Source organism: Pristiophorus japonicus, chromosome 8 (assembly GCF_044704955.1).
Source record: "Pristiophorus japonicus isolate sPriJap1 chromosome 8, sPriJap1.hap1, whole genome shotgun sequence".
Classification (NCBI taxonomy): Eukaryota; Metazoa; Chordata; class Chondrichthyes; family Pristiophoridae; genus Pristiophorus; species Pristiophorus japonicus.
Genome location: NC_091984.1, coordinates 94,207,867 through 94,230,441, shown reverse-complemented (window position 1 = coordinate 94,230,441; position 22,575 = coordinate 94,207,867). Strand labels below are relative to the sequence as shown.

General features: G+C 43.2%; 1 protein-coding gene across 1 annotated transcript; it reads left to right on the top strand.

Moving 5' to 3' along the window:
* The first annotated feature begins 1,319 nt into the window (after positions 1–1,319).
* Positions 1,320–20,293, top strand: pdcb (phosducin b). Its single transcript, XM_070887119.1, has 3 exons — positions 1,320–1,392; positions 5,329–5,489; positions 19,766–20,293. Exons 1-3 carry the CDS (start codon positions 1,320–1,322, stop codon positions 20,291–20,293), a joined length of 762 nt encoding a protein of 253 aa, XP_070743220.1.
* Positions 20,294–22,575: the final 2,282 nt, after the last annotated feature.

Below are 22,575 nucleotides of genomic sequence, written 5' to 3'. Positions count from 1 at the left end.
GGGCTGGAGGAGATTACAGAGATAAGGAGGTGTGAGGCCATGGAGGGATTTAAAAATAAGGATGAGAATTTTGAAATCGAGGCGTTGCTTAACCGGGAGCCAATGCAGGTCAGTGAGCACAGGGGGTGATGGGTGAGTGGGACTTGGTGCAAATTAGGGCAAGGGCTGCCGAGTTTTGGATCACCTCTACTTTACGTAGGGTAGAATGTGGGAGGTCAGCCAGGAATGGTGTGTTGGAATAGTCAAGTCCAGAGGTAACAAAGGTTTCTCTCTTGTTTCTTCTAAGCTCCAAATATGTTGTCTCACATCCTTTTCCCGCTCCCTGTGGTGCAATCAGGACTCTGTTCAATATTTTCTTTATAAAAAATTAATTCTCAGGATGTGGGAATTACTGCCAAGATTACATTTATTGCCTGTACCTAGTTGTGCTGAGGTGATGGCAGTGTGCCTTCTCCTTGAATACATAGTGATTGTTTGTGCAACTGAAAGGTTTGCTGGCCATGTCAGAGAACATGGAGAAACAACCCATATCATGTGGGACGTGAGCCATGTGTAGACCAAACCTGGTAGAAACATAGAAACATAAAAAATAGGTACAGGAGTAGGCCATTCGGCCCTTCGAGCCTGCACCACCATTCAATAAGATCATGGCTGATCATTCCCTCAGTACCCTTTCCTGCTTTCTCTCCATACCCCTTGATCCCCTTAGCTGTAAGGGCCATATCTAACTCCCTCTTGAATATATCCAAGAAGTGGCAGATTTCCTTCCATAAAGGTCATTAGTGAAGTAAAGTATGTAACGTTCTTGATGGAAAGCCTGCTCCAAATACCATGTTTAATCCTTCAATTGGAATACCAAGATTGTCTAAACTGCAGAATTCTCTCCTCCTTGACTGACCAAGTGAGGCACAAGCCTGCAGGGGGCACTGGATCTTTCAGTTTTTCCCACATTCCTTGGCCTTAGTTCCAAACAGTGTTCCAAGTTGGGGCCTGGCCAAAAACTAGAAAATCTTGCCAAGTAATGGTGGAGTAGTTCAAATGTATCTGGGATTGTGGCCCACAATACCCTGAATTGGAATTACAACGCTCTACTATTAGAGACTCCCATCCACCCTCTGTGATGCTCACTTATAAAAAAAAAATTAGGTTCAAATAACAACTTTAAGTCACAAACAACAGCTGAAAAGCATTTTATAAAAGAACCATAAGTAATAATTTGAAATTTGTCACATTACAGCCAGACGCACCTAAAATCCAAATCTCATCTTATCTTACTGTTTTCCCATTTTCAGATACCTTTCATTGCATACCTGTCCAGAATGAACCGTGAACAAAGCGGGGATGAAGATGTGGAATCCGATTCAAATCTTGAATCGACAGCTACAAACACAGGTAATCAAAGAGAGTTGCAGATTACACTGCTGTACCAACAAATCATGTCACAAAGTGATCACGTGTTACGTTGAGGCCCAAGAGTTCCTTATGTAAACTAGGACCAAGTGCTTCTCCTGATGAAGTGAGGTACAAATCACAGGCAAAACCACTCTTGCACATTTTTTTATGGTTTATTTCAGAATAGCTAAGGAGAGAGCTAAGTACCAGTGTGTTATGCTTTGGGAATTTCTTTATTCTTTTTTTACTCAAGATATGTTTGACTTCCATGTTTCAGGCTACTCCCGCAGGTGTCTCCAAGATCTCTTTTGCTCCAGAGAGTGTTTTCACTTACCTGGATTCATAGTGTGCCCAGCGAACGAATGAAGAACCCATCAGATTATTTCAGTTACTGGCTTTATCAAGCATTCTCACATGATCTCCTTTGTTCCTGAAGGAGTAAGTGCCAGGAATTCTACATGGACATAATCTAAAGAATGTGGAAATAAGCTAAAATACTGTAGAGACATAGAAACATAGAAAATAGGTGCAGGAGTAGGCCATTCGGCCCTTCGAGCCTGCACCACCACTCAACAAGATCATGGCTGATCATTCACCTCAGTACCCCTTTCCTGCTTTCTCTCCATAATCCCTTGATCCCTTTATATAGTGCCTTTAGCATAGTAAAACGTCCCTAGGCACTTCACAGGAGCGTTATCGAATCAAAATTTGACACTGAGCCATAAAAGGACATGTTAGGGCAGAAGACCGAAAACTTGGTCAAAGAGGTAGATTTTAAGGAGTGTCTTAAAGGAGGAATGAGAGGTAGAGAGGCAGAGAGGTTTAGGGAGGAAATTCCAGAGTTTAGAACCTAGGCAGCTGAAGGCATGGCCGCCAATGCTAGAGAGATTAAAATTGGACATGTTCAAGAGGCCAGAATTAGAGGAGTGCCAAGATCTCAGGGGATTGTGGGGCTGAAGGAGATTAGAGATAGGGAAGGGCAAGGCCATAGAGGGATTTGAAAACAAGGGTGAGAATTTTAAAATCAAGGTGTTGCTTAACCGGGAGCCAATGTATGCACTTAGGAGAGGTCGGCAGCAGCGGGGCAGAAGTGGAGACCGCCGGAAAAATTTGTGAGTGGCGGCCATTCAACTCCGCCGCTTTCCGGCGATAAGAGGCATTTTCGGGAGGTTGAATTTTGGCCCCTCTGCATCTATTGGATTTTGAAACTCAAGCTTTCTTTCACCTAAGGTCGTTTTCTTGATCTCACCTTCACTCTTGCTCTCTTCAACCCTTGGTGATATCCTATACTTAGGATTCGGCCCTTTATCTACATTAAAGAAAGATCAGTACATATGCACCAGAGGTTATGTTTATAGGGAGAAAGGAATAGCAGGATATATTGATAGGTTGAGATGCAGTAAGGTGAGAGGAGGCTCATGTGGAGCATTGGTTTTCTAGACCAATATGTCGAGGAACCAACCAGGGAGCTGGCCATCCTAGACTGGGTGATGTCTAATGAGAAGGGACGAATTAGCAATCTTGTTGTGCGAGGACCTTTGAGGAAAAGTGACCATAAGATGGTAGAATTCCTTATTAAGATGGAGAGTGACAAAGTTAATTCGGAAACTAGGGTCCTGAACTTAAGAAAAGGTAACTTCGACGGTATGAGGCGTGAATTGGCTAGAATAGACTGGCAGAGGACACTTAAAGGGTTGATGGTGGATAAGCAATGGCAAACATTTAAAGATCACATGGATGAACTTCAGCAATTGTACATCCCTGTCTGGAGTAAAAATAAAACTGGGAAGGTGGCTCAACCATGGCTAACAAGGGAAATTAAGGATAGTGTTAAAACCAAGGAAAAGGCATACAAATTGGCTAGAAAAAGCAACAAACCTGAGAATTAGGAGAAATTTAGAATTCAACAGAGGAGGACTAAGGGTTTAATTAAGAAGGGGAAAATAGAGTACGAGAGGAAGCTTGCAGGGAACATAAAAACCGATGGCAAAAGCTTCTATAAATATGTGAAGAGAAAAAGATAGGTCCCTTGCAGTCAGATTCAGGTGAATTTATAATGGGGGCCAAAGAAATGGCAGACCAATTGAACCAATACTTCGGTCCTGTCTTCACAAAGGAAGATACAAATAACCTTCCGAATGTACTAGGGGGCAGTGGGTCTAGTGAGAAGGAGGAACTGAAAGATATCCTTATTAGGCGGGAAATTGTGTTAGGGAAATTGATGGGATTAAAGGCCGATAAATCCCCGGGTCCTGATAGTCTGCATCCCAGAGTACTTAAGGAAGTGGCCCTAGAAATAGTGGATGCATTGGTGATCATTTTCCAACAATCTATCGACTCTGGATCAGTTCCTATGGACTGGAGGGTAGCTAATGTAATACCACTTTTTAAAAAAGGAGGGAGAGAGAAAGCGGGTAATTATAGATCGGTTAGCCTGACATCTGTAGTGGGGAAAATGTTGGAATCAATCATTAAGGATGAAATAGCAGCGCATTTGGAAAGCAGTGACAGGATCAGACTGAATCAGCATGGATTTATGAAAGAGAAATCATGCTTGACGCATCTTCTGGAATTTTTTGAGGATGTAACTAGTAGAGTGGACAAGGGAGAACCAGTGGATGTGGTGTATTTGGACTTTCAAAAGGCTTTTGACAAGGTCCCGCACAAGAGATTGGTGTACTGTACTGACATGGATAGAGAACTGGTTGGCAGGCCAGTTGGGATAAAAGGGTCCTTTTCAGAATGGCAGGCAGTTACTAGTGGGGTGCCGCAGGGCTCAGTGCTGGGACCCCAGCTCTTTACAATATACATTAACGATTTGGATGAAGGAATAGAGTGTAATATCTCCAAGTTTGCGGATGACACTAAACTGGGTGGCAGTGTGAGCTGTGAGGAGGACGCTAAGAGGCTGTAGGGTGACTTGGACAGGTTAGGTGAGTGGGCAAATACATGGCAGAAGCAGTATAATGTGGATAAATGTAAGGTTATCCATTTTGGGGGAAAAAAAACGAAGGCAGAATATTATCTGAATGGTGGCAGATTAGGAAAGGGGGAGGTGCAACGGGACCTGGGTGTCATGGCTCATCAGTCACTGAAAGTGGGCATGCAGGTACAGCAGGTGGTGAAGAAGGCAAATGGTATGTTGGCCTTCATAGCTAGGGGATTTGAATATATGAGCAGGGAGGTCTTACTGCAATTGTACAGGGGTTTAGTGAGGCCTCACCTGGAATATTGTGTTCAGTTTTGGTCTCCTATTCTGAGGAAGGACGTTCTTGCTATTGAGGGATTGCAGCGAAGGTTCACCAGACTGATTCCAGGGATGGCTGGACTGTCATATGAGGAGAGACTGGATCAACTGGGCCTTTATTCACTGGCAGTTAGAAGGATGAGAGGGGATCTCATAGAAACATATAAGATCCTGATGGGACTGGACAGGTTAGATGCAGGAAGAATGTTCTTCAATTTGGGGAAGTCCAGAACCAGGGGACATAGTCTTAGGATAAGGGGTAGGCCATTTAGGACAGAGATGAGGAGAAACTTCTTCACTCAGAGAGTTGTTGACCTGTGGAATTCCCTGCCGCAGAGTTGTTGATGCCAGTTCATTGGATATATTCAAGAGGGAGTTAAATATGGCCCTTACGGTTAAGGGGATCAAGGGGTATGGAGAGAAAGCAGGAAAGGGGTACTGAAGGAATGATCAGCCATGATCTTATTGAATGGCGGTGCAGGCTCAAAAGGCCGAATGGCCTACTCCTGCACCTATTTTCTATGTTTCTATGTTTCTATAAACACTGGTGTAGACCTACTGAGCCAAATGGCCAGTTTCTGTGTTGTAAAATTCTATGTATTTTTATCTTGGAACTATGCTATTTAGCTGATCTGTAGTGTGCATATCGATGGAAGGAGCAACATTACAACCAACAGTTCTGTTTCCAGGTCCGAAAGGGGTGATAAATGACTGGAGAAAGTTTAAGCTGGAGACTGAAGACCATGAAACTACTGCTTCAAACAAAAAGCAACTCCTTAGACAACTGTCATCACCATACCGATCTCCCGATAATGAAGTCAAAGACACACGTGAGAAATTCTGTCGTAAGGTGAGCCAAAACAAGCAAGACAACTGTAGGTACAGCAATATATGTCGTATTCAAAACAAAATGGATTAACTGCAGGCAATAATTTATGGAGAGGATCCAGATATAGTAGGATGACTGAAACATGGCTACGTAGAGAAGACAATTGGCAACTAAATATTGCAGGATCTAACACATTTAGGAAGGAAAGAGAAGGAAGGAGGGGAAGTGGAGTAGTTGTACTAGTTAAATATAACATAATGAAGCTAAAAAAAAGGATGAAAATAGCAGAAAGATATATTGATTGAGTGAAAAGATAAGAAGGGCTCCATCACACTAATAGGAGTATACTATAGACCACCAAATAGTGGAAGGGAATTGGAGGAAGAGATATATAGGCACATCGATGTAGCAGGCATAGAATAATAATCATGGAAGATTCCAACTACCGCCAAATAAACTGGCAGGAAGAAGTAATGAAAGGACAAAAGGGAATGGAGTTTTTACTGTGTATACAGGACTCTTTTCTCACTCAGTACAAAGCAAGTCCAACAAGAAAATAATCACTGCTGGATCTTGTAATGCGTAATGAACCAGAACAAATGGGAGAGATAAGATTAGGCGAACATCTTAGTAGTAGTGATCACAACATAGTAAGGTTCAAGATTAAGATCGAGAGTGACATGAGTAGGGCAAAGACTAAGGTAATAGATTGGAAAAGAGCAATGAGGAAATGAAGGTGGAATTAAAGAAGGTAAACTGGAAGAAAATCTTGAAAAACAAGGACAGAAAACAGTGGGAAATCTGTAAAAGGGTAATTAAGAGTTCAAGAGAAATGTATTCCACTAAAAACCAAAACACAAGCAAGCTAATTATGGGGTACCATGGATGAATAAAGAACTAAAGAAAAAATTAAATCTAAAGAAAAAGACACATATGAAGTATTTAGATACTAAAGGGGAGGACAAAAGGGAATAGGAAGAATTTAGGAGAGAAGTTTTAAAAAACCATCAGGAAAACAAAGAGAAATCACGAAATCAATTTATCAAGGAATATAAATAGAAATATTGACACATAAATTAAAAAAAAGGAAATTAAAGTAGGGATAGGGCCAAGATATAAACTCACAATTAATAACAGAGAAATGGCAGATGGATTAAACAATGACTTTGCCTCAGTTTTTAAGGAAGCTAACAAAATAGAGAAGGAGCTTAAAATAATATTAATACATTTAGGGTCGAAAAGGAGAAAATCATTGACAAACTAGCAAAATTTGAAAAAGGATAAAACCCCAGGTCCGGATGGTATGCACCCACACATACTCGAGGAAACTCGGGAGGAAGGAAGTAGCAGAGGCACTATTTTATATATATATATATATATATATATATAAAAAGCTCCATAGCAGAGGGGATAGTGCCAGAAGACTGGCGGATAGCTAATGTTGTTCCTATATACAAAAGGAAGATTGAACAATATCTGGGAACTATAGACCAGTCAGCTTAACATCAGTGATAGTAAGATACAGGGCTAGAACCTCCACTTTTGAGCTTAGTGCCCAAAAATGGGCATTATTTCCAGTGTGGGCGGTAAAAAAGGGTTCTCAGATCACCGGCTTCTCGCCCATTCTCAAAACACCTAGTTTACATTTTTGAAAATGGGCGTTACCACGGGCGATATCAAATGGGCATTAAATTTTTCTGAAATTCTGTCGTAAAGTGTGGCCGTACTTAGCGACGGCATGGCAATGCTTCATTCCCGCGATTCTGGAGGTCAAGGGTCACCATGACATGCGCAGCAGAGAAGACAGAGAGAGAGGGATCTCAGAGGCACTGACAGCAGGTGTGGCTGTGGTGTGTGCTTGTTTAGCTGTTGTGGGAGGCATGAGGGAGATTCACCAGCAGCAAAAAGCCTACTAAGCACCAAGAACATAGTTGGCACCGAGTTTTTGTCCAACAAATAACATATAAAATGGAAGGGATGGAGGAGGCCCTAGAGCTGGTAGCCAGGAACACTGGTGGCAGAGGACTCCCAGTGGTCCCGGATCGTCACACTGCACCCCAAGGTGACGCACCCCCATTGCCATCCACACGAGAGCCAGGAGCAACATCTTGCTTCTGGGTTAGAGCACATTCCCACCTCAGGACCGTCCTCTCCCGTATCCATCCAAGCAGCGCTTCGGCCATCACCCCCCCCCCCCCCCCCCCCCAATGAAGCATCGCCTGAGGACCTCCTTGGCCAGGCAGCTTGGAGTCAGGAGGGGAAGGGGTAGAGGTGGGGAGGGGAAGCGGGGGGGGAGGGGGGTTGATTTGTACAGAAATACTGATGATTTCAGACTACTGTTCAGTTTAAATGTTTTTTATTTAACAAAACCTTGCAGCACATTGGCTCAGATAGCTGCACCATTATACGCTGGTGATTCCTTAACATCAAAGGGTATAATTACACTTAACTTCAATCAACTTAAACTTTAACTGTCACCAAGGTGATGCCCACTAATGATGTATGACTGCACACTCAGCAGTGTGTCAGCCATGGAAATAACACCAACATTCTTTCAGGCAAAGCGATCATTGATGAGCTCTTGACATAAGGTTTTTGCAGCTATCATGTCACCATGGGCCCTTTCATGTGGTCTACAGGGGGGCGGGGACATGGCTTCAGCATCAGCCTGATTGTCTGGGCCGATGTCAGTGTCCGCCTCCTCATCGTCCTCTTCCTCTCTCTGGTGAGATGGACTGTCAGACTCTTCAGGCAATTCTTGTCCCTTCCTGATAGCCAAGTTGTGTAGCATGGAGCACACCACCACAAATTGAGCTATCTGCTCAGGCTGGTATTGGAGCTCACCTCCTGAGTGGTCCAGGCATCTGAAGTGCTTCAGCACTCCAATGGTTTTCTCCACGATATTGCGAGTTGCTCTCTGGCTCTCGTTGTATCGCTTGTCAGCCTCGGTATGGGTGTCACGCAAGGGGGTCATCAACCAGATGGCAAGGCCATATCCTTTGTCCCCAAGCATCCAGCAGTGACCTTGTGGCTCATTGTTAAACAAGTCAGATACAGTGCTCTCACGCAGGATGTGCGCATCATGGATGCTGCCCAGAAATTTAGCATTCACTGCCAGTATAATTTGCTGGTGGTCAACAACCAGCTGGACATTCAGGGAGTGGAATCCCTTGCAGTTCCTGAAAACCTCTGCATCTGAAAAGGTGCCCGCATCGCGATGTGCATACAGTCTATTGCTCCCTGCACCTTGGGGAAGTTTGCAATTCTGGTGAAAGCTAGAGCCCTCTCACTCTGTGCTTCCCTGGTCATAGAGAAGCTGATCAAGTCCCTCCTGTCTGTACAGGGCTTCAGTGACCTGCCTAATGCAGCGATGTGTGGCATGCTGAGAAAGTCCGCAAATATGAACCCGAGGCATAGAACGACAGTGCCGCGGTGACTTTGATGACGGATAGTGCTATTCTGATTGTGCTGGCAGGCTGCAGGTCTGCCCTTATCAGCTGGCATACCTCAGTGAGAACCTCTTTGTGGAAGCGCAGTCTCCGAAGGCAGGTGGTGTCAGGCAAGTCGAGGTAAGAATGCTTCTCCCTGTACTTGCGGGGGGTGTAACATGTCCTCCTCATCTGTCTGTCACTTTGTACATTGGGCACATAATGCAGTGCAGCGTTCCTTCGGCAATGTCGAGTCTGCTGCATGTATTTTGTCACCAAGAGAGGGTGAGAAAGGACAGGCCCCATTGCAGTAGCTTTCTGTCTGCCACCGATTGCACACAAACAAGGAATGTCCTGACGAGCACACCTCTTCAATTCCAATTGGTCACAGTGTGGTCAAGATGTTTTCAGAGATGTTCACATCAACTCCAATGACCTGCAGAGTACATCTTAACTCCGCCGAGGTTGAAGCACAGCAGCCTTTTAAAGGACATGACATGTGATCTACAACATGGCGTCCATAACGCTGTGATTCGTTCCGGTTAGTTCCACTTTTTGTGGGCGTTTTTTTGAGCGAACGATATTGTGGGCGATATGTGTGCGAGGTGGTGAAATTGACGGTGGGCGATCTCCATGGCCGCTAGTTTGGGTAAATATGCTCTTTACAACAAAAAACAGTCGTCGGGCGTTAATATTGAATCTCGGCGTTAATTCCATGAGGAAAGTAACGCTGAGCGATAATATGGACGTTGACTTCACCCATTCTGCTGATACCACCCAAAAATGTGGGCGGGCGGTAATATTTTTTCTCGGCGTTAAGCCCATTGGGAAAATGGGCTTATAAGGGAATTAAGGGTTACGGGGAGCGGGCGGGTAAGTGGAGCTGAGTCCACAGCCAGATCAGCCATGATCTTGTTGAATGGCGGAGCAGGCTCAAGGGGCTAGATGGCCTACTCCTGTTCCTAATTCTTATGTTCTTATGTTCTTATGTTCAATAAGTCTCTTAAAAAAGCCCGTCAGTTTCATTTTGTGCCAAAATGGGCGATATCTGGGCGTTATACGTCATTTCAGCGGTAAAATGGGCGTTAAGTGGGCGTTAAGAAAGCAAAAATAGTTGAGGTTCTAGCCCATGGGAATCTACACTAAAAGAAGTGATAGAAGAGCATCTAGGGACAGAACATATAATACAAAATATTCAGCATGGATTCTGAAAGACAAAGTCATGCTTCACTAATCTGATAGAATTGTTTGAGGACATAGCAGAAAGAGTACATAAGAACATAACAATATAAGAAATAGGAGCAGGAGTATGCCATACTGCCCCTCGAGTCTGCTCCGCCATTTAATACGATCATGGCTGATTCGATCATGGACTCAGCTCCACTTCCCTGCCCACTCTCTATAACCCTTTATTCCCTTATCGTTTAAGAAACTGTCTATTTCTATCTTAAATTTATTCAATGTCCCAAGTTTCCACAGCTTTCTGAGGCAGCAAATTCCACAGATCCACAACCCTCTGAGAGGAGAAATTTCTCCTCATCTCTGTTTTAAATGGGTGGCTCCTTATTCTAAGATTATGGCCCCCTAGTTCTAGTCTCTCCTATCAGTGGAAACATCCTCTCTGCATCCATCTTGTCAAGCCCCCTCATAATCTTATACATTTTGATAAGATCACCTCTCATTCTTCTGAATTCCAATGAGTAGAGGCCTAACCTCCTCAACCTTTCCTCATAAGTCAACCCCCTCATCTCCGGAATCAACCTCGTGAACCTTCTCTGAACTGCCTCCAAAGCAAGTATATCCTTTCGTAAATATGGAAACCAAAACTGCACGCAGTATTCCAGGTGTGGCCTCACCAATACCCTGTATAACTGTAGCAAGACTTCCCTACTTTTATACTCCATCTCCTTTGCAATAAAGGCCAAGATTCCATTGGCCTTCCTGATCAGACAAGGGTAATGCAGTAGATGTCATGTACTTGGATTTTCAAGTACCACACGGTAGGCCCATGACAATGGTTAGGGCATGTGGAGTCAGGGGACAACTAGCGGAATGGATAGCAAATTCACTAAAAAATAGAAACCACAGAGATGGGGTAAAGGGTAGCTATTCTGATTGGAGGAATGTCGAAAGCAGCGTTCCACAAGGATCAGTACCGGGACCACTGTTACTCATAATTTACATTAATGATTTGAACAAGTAACTTAATATCAAAATTTGCAGATGATATCAAATTGGGGGTGGGGGGGCAGTGGGGGCGGGGAGGGCTGTAGCTAACACTTACGAAGAATGCAACATAATACAAGAAGACATTAGAAAACTTGCAGACTGGGCAGTTAAGTGGCAAATACATTTTAGCATATATAAATGTGAGGTAATGTACTTTGGTAGCAAAAATAGAAACATCACCTGCACCAACAACAACAATAACTTGCAGTTATATCACACCTTTAAAATAGTAAAATGTCACAAGGTGTCTCACGGGACCATTATCAGACAAAATTTGACACTGAGCTACATAAGGAGATATTGGGACAGATGACCAAAAGCTTGGTTAAAGAGTTAGGTTTTAAGGAGTGTCTTAAAGGAAGAGAGTGAGGTAGAGAGGTTTAGAGAGGGATTTCCAGATCTTAGGCCTAGGCAACAAAAGGTAGAATGGTGGAATGGTTCAAATCGGCTGTGCAAGTGGCCAGAATCGGAAGAGCGTAGAGATCTGAAGGGTTGTAGGGCTGGAGGAGGCTCTGGAGATAGAGGGGGCAAGGCTATGGAGAGATTTGAAAACAAGGATTAGGATTTTAAAATTGAGGCATTGCTCGACCAGGTGCCAATTTAGATCAGTGGCACAGGGGTGATGGGTGAACGGCACTTGTTGTGAGTTAGGACACGGGCAGCAGATTTTTGGATGAGCTCAAGTTTATGTAAGGTGGAAGATGGGAGGCCAACCAGGAGAGCATTGGAATAGTCAAGTTAGAGGTAACAAAGGCATGGATGAGGGTTTCAGCAGCAGATAAGCTGAGGCAGGGCGGAGTCGGGTGATGTTACGGAGGTGGAAGTAGGCAATCTTGGTTGTGGAGCGGATATGTGGTCAGAAGCTCATCTCGGAATCAAATACGACATCAAGGTTGCAAATAGTCTGGTTCAGCTTCAGATGTTTGCCAGGGAGAGGGATAGAATCGGTGGCTAGGGAATGGAGTTTGTGGTGTGGACCAAAGACATTGGCTTCAGTCTTCCCAATATTTAATTGTGGAAATTTCCTTAGAAAACACCTTAGAAAATGAGAAACTGAATAGGGTGGAAGAACAAAGGGATCTAGGGATATAGGTGAACAAATCATTAAAAGCAGCATCGTAGGTTCGTAAAGCTATTAAAAATGCTAACAAAGCACTGGGATTTATTTCTAGGGGTATTAAATTCAAAAGTAGTGAAGCTGTTTTCAACTTATATAGGACCCTGGTCATACCACACAGAGTACTGTGCATAGTTCTGCTCTCCATACTATAAAAAGGACATAGAATAATTGGAGAACATGCAAAAAAGATTTACACAGATGGTATCTGATCTGAGAGATTACAGCTATGGGGAAAAATGGAACAGGTTGAGGCTTTTGGCTGTAGAAAATAGAAGACTTATTGGAGACCCGATAGAGGTCTTTAAAATTCTGAATGGCTTGGACAGGATAGACGTGGAGAGAACATTTCCACAGAACAACGGAATCTTTTTTTAATGGTAAGAAACTATTAACTGTTGATCTTCAGAGAGACTTGGGTGTCCTCGTACAGGAAACACAAAGTTAGCATGCAGGTGCAGCAAGCAATTCCGAAGGCAAATGGCATGTTGGCCTTTATTGCAAGGGGGTTGAAGTACAAGAGTCGGGCAGTCTTACTACAATTGTACAGGACTTTGGTGAGACCACAGCTGGAGCACTGTGCACAGTTTTGGTCTCCTTATCTGAGAAAGGACACACATGCCTTAGAGGCGGTGCAACGAAGGTTCATTAGATTGATCCCTGGGATGAGAGGGTTGTCATATGAGGAGAGATTGAGTAGTTTGGGCCTATATTCTGGAGTTTAAAAGAATGAGAGGTGATCTCATTGAAACATGCAAGATTCTGAGGGGGATTGATAGGATAGATGCTGAGAGGTTGTTTCCCCTGGCTGGAATGTCTAGAACTGGAGGCATAGTCTCAGGATAACGGGTCGGTCTTTTAAGACTGAGATGAGAAGGAATTTCTTCACTCACCGGTTGTGAATCTTTGGAATTCTCCACCCCAAAGGGCTGAGTCATTGAGTATATTCAAGGTTGAGATAGATAGATTTTTGGACTCTTGGAATTTTTGGAATCAAGAGATATGGAGATCGGGTGGGAAACTGGAGTTGTGGTCAAAGATCAGCCATGATCTTATTGGATGGCGGTGCAGGCTCGAACGGCCATATGGCTTACTCCTGATCCTAATTCTTATGCTCTTAGGTTCTTATGTCCCATTCCTTCTTATTCATGGGAGAATCCAAAACTAGGGGCCATAAATACGACAGTTACTCATAAATCCAACAGGGAAATAAGGGGAAATGTCTTTACTCAGAGAGTGGTTAGAATGTGGAACTCACTATCACAGACAGTGGTTAAGGCAAATTGTTTAGATGCTTTGAAAAGGACACTAAATGAGTACGAGAGAAGCCTTCACCAAGACTTCTTCGACAGTACCTCCCAAACCCGTGACCTCTATCACCAAGAAGGACAAGGACTGCAGGCGCGTGGGAACACCATCACCTGGCAAGTTCACCTCCAAGTTACACACCATCCTGACTTGGAAATATATCGCCGTTCCTTTATCATCGCTGGGACAAAATCCTGGAACTCGCTCCCTAACAGCACTGTGGAAGTACCTTCACCGCATGGACTGCAGCGGTTCAAGAAGGCGGCTCACCACTTTCTCAAGGGCAATTAGGGATGGGCAATAAATGCTGGCCTTACCAGCAATGCCCACATCCCTTGAACAAATTTTTTTAAAGCTTGTGAATTGCTCATTGGCTGGGATAGTATTTGGAATAGCCTCGGCTATCAAAGTAAATGTTGGATTGCCAAATGTCAAATGTTTGAGTGGACTAGCCATTCAAAATGTTACCATTTGGAGTTCCCACCATTGTGAAATCTGGTCTCGCAGGGATCAGGTAAATTGAAACAGGCCGCATTTGTACAACTCAGTTTCTCAAGTTCTTACTCTAGCTCCCAACAGTTATCCATTCACACTGCGGACATTCAAAGGCCAGCAGCCTTGTAGTTATTAACAAACATCACCAAGTATGCTTTTTATAATGAAATTGTGATATATATGTTCATCAATTTACTCTGTCTCTTAGTCCAGAATCAGAACAATAACATTGGCAAAGAATAGGCCTCAATTCTGAACATTGGGAAACCTTTGAAAAAGAAAGCTCTTTCAAAGGTAACGCCTGAATTTCCCTTTCACACTGGCATTACACATCTCAAGAGTTTATACAGGTATATAAAAAGGAAAAGAGTGGCTAAAGTAAATGTTGGTTCCTTAGAGGACAAGACCAGGGAATTAGTAATGGGGAACATGGAGATGGCAGAAACTCTGAACAAATATTTTGTATCAGTCTTTACAGTAGAGGACACGAACAATATTCCAACAGTGAATAGTCAAGGGGCTATAGGGGGGAGGAACTTAACACAATCACAATCACTCAGGAAGATAATGGGACCAAAGGCAGATAAATCCCCTGAAGCCTTGCATCCTAGGGTCTTAAGAGAAGTAGCGGCAGGGATTATAGATGCATTGATTGTAATTTACCAAAATTCCATGGATTCTGGCGAGGTCCCAGCAGATTGGAAAACTGCAAATATAACGCCCCTATTTAAAAAAGGAGGCAGACAAAAAGCAGGAAATTTTAGACTAGTTAGCCTAACATCTGTGCTTGGGAAAATGCTGGAGTCCATTATTAAAGAAGCAGTAGCAGGACATTTGGAAAATCAAAATTCGGTCAGGCAGAGTCAGCATGGATTTATGAAGGGGAAGTCATGTTTGACAAATTTGCTGGAATTCTTTGAGGATGTAACGAACAGGGTGGATAAAGGGGAACCAGTGGATGTGGTGTATTTGGACTTCCAGAAGGCATTTGATAAGGTGCCGCATAAAAGGTTACTGCACAAGATCAAAGTTTACAGGGTTGGGGGTAATATATTAGCATGGATAGAGGATTGGCTAACTAACAGAAAACAGAGAGTCAGGATAAATAGTTCATTCTCTAGTTGGCAATCAGTAACTAGTGGCGCGCCTCAGAGATCAGTGCTGGGACCCCAACTATTTACAATCTATATTGACGACTTGGAAGAAGGGACTGAGTGTAACGTAGCCAAGATTGCTGACGATACAAAGATGGGAAGAAAAGCAATGTGTGAGGAGGACACAAAAAATCTTCAAAAGGACATAGACAGGCTAAGTGAGTGGACAAAGATTTGTCAGATGGAGTATAATGTTGGAAAGTGTGAGGTCATGCACTTCGGCAGAAAAAAAATCAAAGAGCAAGTTATTATTTAAATGGAGAAAGATTGCAAAGTGCTGCAGTACAGCGGGACCTGGGTGTACTTGTGCATGAAACACAAAAGGATGGTATTCAGATACAGCAAGTGATCAGGAAGGCCAATGGAATATTGGCCATTATTGTAAAGGGGATGGAATATAAAAGCAGGGAAGTCTTGCTAAAGCTATGCAGGATATTGGTGAGGCCACACCTGGAATACTGCGTGCAGTTTTGGTTTCCATATTTAAGAAAGGATGTACTTGCTTTGGAGACAGTTCAGAGAAGGTTCACGAGGCTGAATCTGGAGATGAGGGGGTTGACTTATGAGGAAAGGTTGAGTAGGTTGGGCCTCTACTCATTGGAATTCAGAAGAATAAGAGGTGATCTTATCGAAACGTATAAGATTATGAGGGGGCTTGACAAGGTGAATGCAGAGAGGATGTTTCCACTGATGGGGGAGACTAGAACTAGAGGGCATGATTTTAGAATAAGGGGCTGCCCATTTAAAATAGAGATGAGGAGAAATTTCTTCTCTCAGAGGGTTGTAAATCTGTAGAATTTGCTGCCTCAGAGAGCAGTGGAAGCTGGGACATTGAATAAATTTAAGACAGAAATAGACAGTTTCTCAAATGAGAAGGGGATAAGGGGTTATGGGGAACAGGCAGGGAAGTGGAGATGAGTCCATGATCAGATCAGCCATGATCTTATTGAATGGCGGAGCAGGCTCGAGGGGCCGTATGGCCTATTCCTGCTCCTGTTTCTTATGTTCTTATAGCACTGCATTGGTTTACATCAACGCAAAAGCTAGTTCAATTTTGTAAACAGTTACAGCACTAGCAGTAGAAAAAAAAAATGACTCAGCCAATAATTAACGAGCAATAAATAATCATCATGTCCGTGTCTGACACAAAAGCAAAAGTTGCACCTTTTCTAAGTGTGATTGACATGGTGGTGCTGCTTAATAATGTGTTGTATTACTATAAAACTTCTCATCTTTGGACTTTGTGCAAATGGAAAATGCAGGAAATAATGTGCAACTCAATCTTTAATTGGGCAAGTCAAATCTACAACAGTTAGATGGATTATTTTCTCACCATTAGGGCGAGTGTCAGCTGTGGCTCAGTGGGTAGCCAGAAGGTTGTGAGTTCATGTCCCACTTCAAGAACTTGAGCACATTTTTTTAAAAATCTCGGCTGACACTCCAGTGCAGTGCTGAGGGTGTGCTGCACTGTTGGAGGTGCCGTCTTTTGGATGGTGCAGAACACCAAAGGGCAAAAAACGTTAGTGGGAGTTGTGTACAGACCTCCAAACAGTAGTAGTGATGTTGGGGAGGGCATCAAACAGGAAATTAGGGGTGCGTGCAATAAAGGTGCAGCAGTTATAATGGGTGACTTTAATATGCACATAGATTGGGCTAACCAAACTGGAAGCAATACGGTGGGGGAGGATTTTCTGGAGTGCATAAGGGATGGTTTTTTAGACCAATATGTCGAGGAACCAACTAGGGGGGAGGCCATCTTAGACTGGGTGTTATGTAATGAGAAAGGATTAATTAGCAATCTCGTTGTGCGAGGCCCCTTGGGGAAGAGTGACCATAATATGGTGGAATTCTGCATTAGGATGGAGAATGAAACAGTTAATTCAGAGACCATGGTCTAGAACTTAAAGAAGGCTAACTTTGAAGGTATGAGGCGTGAATTGGCTGAGATGGATTGGCGAATGATACTTAAGGGGTTGACTGTGGATGGGCAATGGCAGACATTTAGAGACCGCATGGATGAACTACAACAATTGTACATTCCTGTCTGGCATAGAAATAAAAAAGGGAATGTGGCTCAACCGTGGCTATCAAGGGAAATCAGGGATAGTATTAAAGCCAAGGAAGTGGCATACAAATTGGCCAGAAATAGCAGCGAACCTGGGGACTGGGAGAAATTTAGAACTCAGCAGAGGAGGACAAAGGGTTTGATTAGGGCAGGGAAAATGGAGTATGAGAAGAAGCTTGCAGGGAACATTAAGACGGATTGCAAAAGTTTCTATAGATATGTAAAGAGAAAAAGGTTAGTAAAGACAAATGTAGGTCCCCTGCAGTCAGAATCAGGGGAAGTCATAACGGGGAACAAAGAAATGGCGGACCAATTGAACAAGTACTTTGGTTCGGTATTCACGAAGGAGGACACGAACAACCTTCCGGTTATAAAAGGGGTCGGGGGGTCTAGTAAGGAGGAGGAACTGAGGGAAATCCTTATTAGCCGGGAAATTGTGTTGGGGAAATTGATGGGATTGAAGGCCGATAAATCCCCAGGGCCTGATGGACTGCATCCCAGAGTACTTAAGGAGGTGGCCTTGGAAATAGTGGATGCGTTGACAGTCATTTTCCAACATTCCATTGACTCTGGATCAGTTCCTATGGAGTGGAGGGTAGCCAATGTAACCCCACTTTTTAAAAAAGGAGGGAGAGAGAAAACAGGGAATTATAGACCGGTCAGCCTGACATCGGTAGTGGGTAAAATGATGGAATCAATTATTAAGGATGTCATAGCAGTGCATTTGGAAAGAGGTGACATGATAGGTCCAAGTCAGCATGGATTTGTGAAAGGGAAATCATGCTTGACAAATCTTCTGGAATTTTTTGAGGATGTTTCCAGTAGAGTGGATAAGGGAGAACCAGTTGATGTGGTATATTTGGACTTTCAGAAGGCGTTCGACAAGGTCCCACACAAGAGATTGATGTGCAAAGTTAGAGCACATGGGATTGGGGGTAGTGTACTGACATGGATTGAGAACTGGTTGTCAGACAGGAAGCAAAGAGTAGGAGTAAATGGGTACTTTTCAGAATGGCAGGCAGTGACTAGTGGGGTACCGCAAGGTTCTGTGCTGGGGCCCCAGCTGTTTACACTGTACATTAATGATTTAGATGAGGGGATTAAATGTAGTATCTCCAAATTTGCGGATGACACTAAGTTGGGTGGCAGTGTGAGCTGCGAGGAGGATGCTGTGAGGCTGCAGAGCGACTTGGATAGGTTAGGTGAGTGGGCAAATGCATGGCAGATGAAGTATAATGTGGATAAATGTGAGGTTATCCACTTTGGTGGTAAAAACAGAGAGACAGACTATTATCTGAATGGTGACAGATTAGGAAAAGGGGAGGTGCAAAGAGACCTGGGTGTCATGGTACATCAGTCATTGAAGGTTGGCATGCAGGTGCAGCAGGCGGTTAAGAAAGCAAATGGCATGTTGGCCTTCATAGCAAGGGGATTTGAGTACAGGGGCAGGGAGGTGTTGCTACAGTTGTACAGAGCATTGGTGAGGCCACACCTGGAGTATTGTGTACAGTTTTGGTCTCCTAACCTGAGGAAGGACATTCTTGCTATTGAGGGAGTGCAGCGAAGGTTCACCAGACTGATTCCCGGGATGGCGGGACTGACCTATCAAGAAAGACTGGATCAACTGGGCTTGTATTCACTGGAGTTCAGAAGAATGAGAGGGGACCTCATAGAAACATATAAAATTCTGACGGGGTTAGACAGGTTAGATGCAGGAAGAATGTTCCCAATGTTGGGGAAGTCCAGAACCAGGGGTCACAGTCTAAGGATAAGGGGTAAGCCATTTAGAACCGAGATGCGGAGGAACTTCTTCACCCAGAGAGTGGTGAACCTGTGGAATTCTCTACCACAGAAAGTTGTTGAGGCCAATTCACTAAATATATTCAAAAAGGAGTTAGATGAGGTCCTTACTGCTAGGGGGATCAAGGGGTATGGCGAGAAAGCAGGAATGGGGTACTGAAGTTGAATGTTCAGCCATGAACTCATTGAATGGCGGTGCAGGCTAGAAGGGCCGAATGGCCTACTCCTGCACCTATTTTCTATGTTTCTATGTTTCTAAACCGAGGCCCCGTCCGCCCTCTCAGGTGGATGTAAAAGATCCCATGGCAGTATTTCGAAGAAGAGCGGGGGAGTTATCCCCGGTGTCCTGCCCAATATTTATCCCTCAATCAACATAACAAGAACAGATTATCTGGTCATTATCACATTGCTGTTTGTGAGAGCTTGCTGTGCACAAATTGGCTGTCGCATTTCCCACATTACAACAGTGACTACATCCAAAAGTATTTAATTGGTTGTAAAGCGCTTTGAGGTATCCGGTGGTTGTGAAAGGCGCTATATAAATGCAAGTCTTTCTTTCTTTTATTAGTTCTTGAAGGCCAGGAATGCTATAGGCAATTCAGAATAACTGAATCTGTCAGTACATGTGTTTGGTCTTCCCACAATAACATTCTAATTGCAAACCTCAAAATTGTTCTCTTTAAAAAAATCTCAAAATACAGATGAGTGTGCAGGAATATGAAATGATCCAGAGCAAGGAAGACGAAACCTGCCTTCGTCGGTACCGCAAGCAGTGCATGCGGGATATGCATCAGCAGCTGAGCTTCGGGCCTCAGTTTGGAGTCGTCTATGATCTAGAGAATGGGGAGCAATTTTTGGAAGTGGTCGAAAAAGAATTGAAAAAAACCACGGTGATAGTGCACGTTTATGAGGATCGAGTGAAGGGCTGCGACTCGCTGATCAATTGCTTAACATGTCTTGCTATGGAGTACCCCTTAGTCAAGTTCTGTCAAATAAAGGCCTCCAACACTGGGACTGGTGACCGCTTCTCTGACAATATTCTCCCAGCAATGCTAGTGTACAAGGCGGGTGAGCTGATAGGCAACTTCGTACACATCACCGAGCAGCTGGGCGAAGAATTCTTTGCCGTGGATGTTGAATCCTTTTTAAATGAATATGGCCTTTTGCCAGAAAGGGATTTTGCCGCAAACGAACACAGCAGTGACGGCAGTGATGTAGATATTGAATAGATACCGCTAAAGTGGAGCCCAACTCAGATCACTCCGCAGTATCATAGAGGAGAAAATTAATCTTAAGCATGCTTTGATCTCACGTGACGGTATTCCAGGAATTTTAATATAGTGTAATGAGGCCAATAAAACAAACCTTTGCATACTACCAATTTCCTACCTCTGTATCTCACTTGTAGACGTCTATATCTGGATTTGAAAACATGTGTAGTGCTAGTGGTGCTAACTGGTACTGCACGGACTTTTCCTTTTCCAATTCCCAATCAGTCACCAATATCCTCATAAAGGGAAAGTGAGAATATTGTCAGTTGCACATCGAGTCTTAAATATTGGTACTCCACTAAACATTCACAGCATGCTGGTGAGAAGTTACTGTATTTTGCTAATATTTAGATGTGTAATGGCAGTGAAGACTTTTTCCAGCCATCAAGAGCACGGATACATAGCAAGGTAGATGATTGTAAACAATCCTGGACTCATCTTTTAGCCCCAATTACACTGCAGCTTTCAAACTCATGTCATTGTGGAAGCTTTCGTTGTAAAACTTTTAAAGTATACGAGTTTTTACGTAAAATCCCGTGCATAAATTGCACCTGCATCCTGGTAGTTATGCCGCCTGAGGCCGTGACTTATGTCGTGATGCAACAGTACTCCTGTGGGTTCTATTCTTAAACCAGTTTTACTTCCTGGGCAAGCAGAACAGCTCCAATTTAAACATAGGGTTTGTTTCACAATGCACTTGTACATTGTGACACAAGCTATTTGTTCTATTCTCATTTTGTTTTTAAATGGACTGTGGGATTTGATGGCACACACTCCACTGTGAGCTGCTGTGCAAAATCTACACAGCACTTAATATTTTCTGAATTAAAATAAACAACTGGCACAAATGCTATCAGCGAGGATCCAGGGATCAGTGAATGAGAAATTGCAGATGGTGCAGGAATTAGATCTAAACTCTTGGGGCTAGAATTTCCCCAAAGCCCGCCAGCACCCGATTGCCACCCAAAAAGCTGACTGGGAAGATTATTGCCGGCGAAAACGTCCCGAAAAAATGTTTAAATCCGCTTTGCACACCCAATCTGGGTGGGAAAGTACAATTTCAGCTAGATTGGGCAGTGCCCAAAGAAAATGGGCAAAAAATAAAAAAATCTGTAAACATTTACCCCAAAGCTGTGGGTTGGGCCTAACACCAAAAAAGAATAAAAATAATTTTTTTAAAAAACCTAAGATACTTTTAAATGAAATCACCCCCAGAGATTTTGAAAATAAATAGTAAAAAACCAATCACTTACCTTTTTCTTGCAGGCCTACTCACCAAATGCCCAGCTCCGCTGATCCTCATGGGCGATGTTTTAAATGTATTTTTTATACTTACCTACGGGTCCCCGTTCAGCCAAAGATCGCGCCTGGGCGATCTGTGGATGTTGCACACCGGCAGTCTACTCCCCAGCGGGACTTCAAAACTGCCGGCGTGCCTCAGCTGGGGAAAATTTCGCTGACCCGGATCTCGCATAAAATGGCCAATACCGCCGAGAAACCGGGCGGTGAAAGAGTGCAAATTCTAGCTCTTGGTCTCATCAATTATAATTCGGATTCGGTTAATGAGAAAGTCTTGCAATTTGGAAAGAAGGTTAAAAGGCAGGAATTGATGTCGAGAGGGCTTTACTGTATTGTTCACTTTTACCTCAGTATAGTCTTTGTTCTGCTTTTCCCTGCCACTCTGTCCCACCGCAACCCATGAACTGATGCTAACTATGTAAGAAAAACTTCAGTTTTATTACACAGTGTCCTTCTTTAAATTGCTTTACAGAAATATGTAGGTACATATCTGTATAAATATTAAATGATCGTTTAAGCTTTATTACTTAATTGGATGTGGTTTAACAGAACATGGAAAGTAGCTTTAATACCAGTGTATTAGAAAGTTGAAATAAATTAAAATCAAGTAAAATAACCACTAATCATTTCACATGTTCTGGAGACAATCAAAGCTAACAGTTATCTGCTCTCTTAGAGCCAGTGTTGGAATCCACACTCTCGAATGATAATACCAAATATCTGTCATAAAAGAATTAAATGTTTTGTTACAAATGATCACACGATACTGTTCCAAAAGATTTTCAGTTATTTGTTGCATATATGTAATTTCTGCGGAACTATTGATCTGTTTGTAGGGAAAATGTTTATGGAAGTTTCTTTTTTTGTACATTAAGGGTCTCTGAATATAAACAGTAATTTAATAAAGGTGACACTTTCTGCAATATATGCCTCAGCTTTTT

Excerpts from the sequence above, each read along its gene's own strand:
- pdcb (XM_070887119.1), top strand. The coding sequence starts at position 1,320 with ATGAACCGTGAACAAAGCGGGGATGAAGATGTGGAATCCGATTCAAAT. Across the intron at positions 1,393-5,328 it reads ATCGACAGCTACAAACACAG|GTCCGAAAGGGGTGATAAAT; the intron begins GTAATCAAAGAG and ends TTCTGTTTCCAG. Across the intron at positions 5,490-19,765 it reads GTGAGAAATTCTGTCGTAAG|ATGAGTGTGCAGGAATATGA; the intron begins GTGAGCCAAAAC and ends CTCAAAATACAG.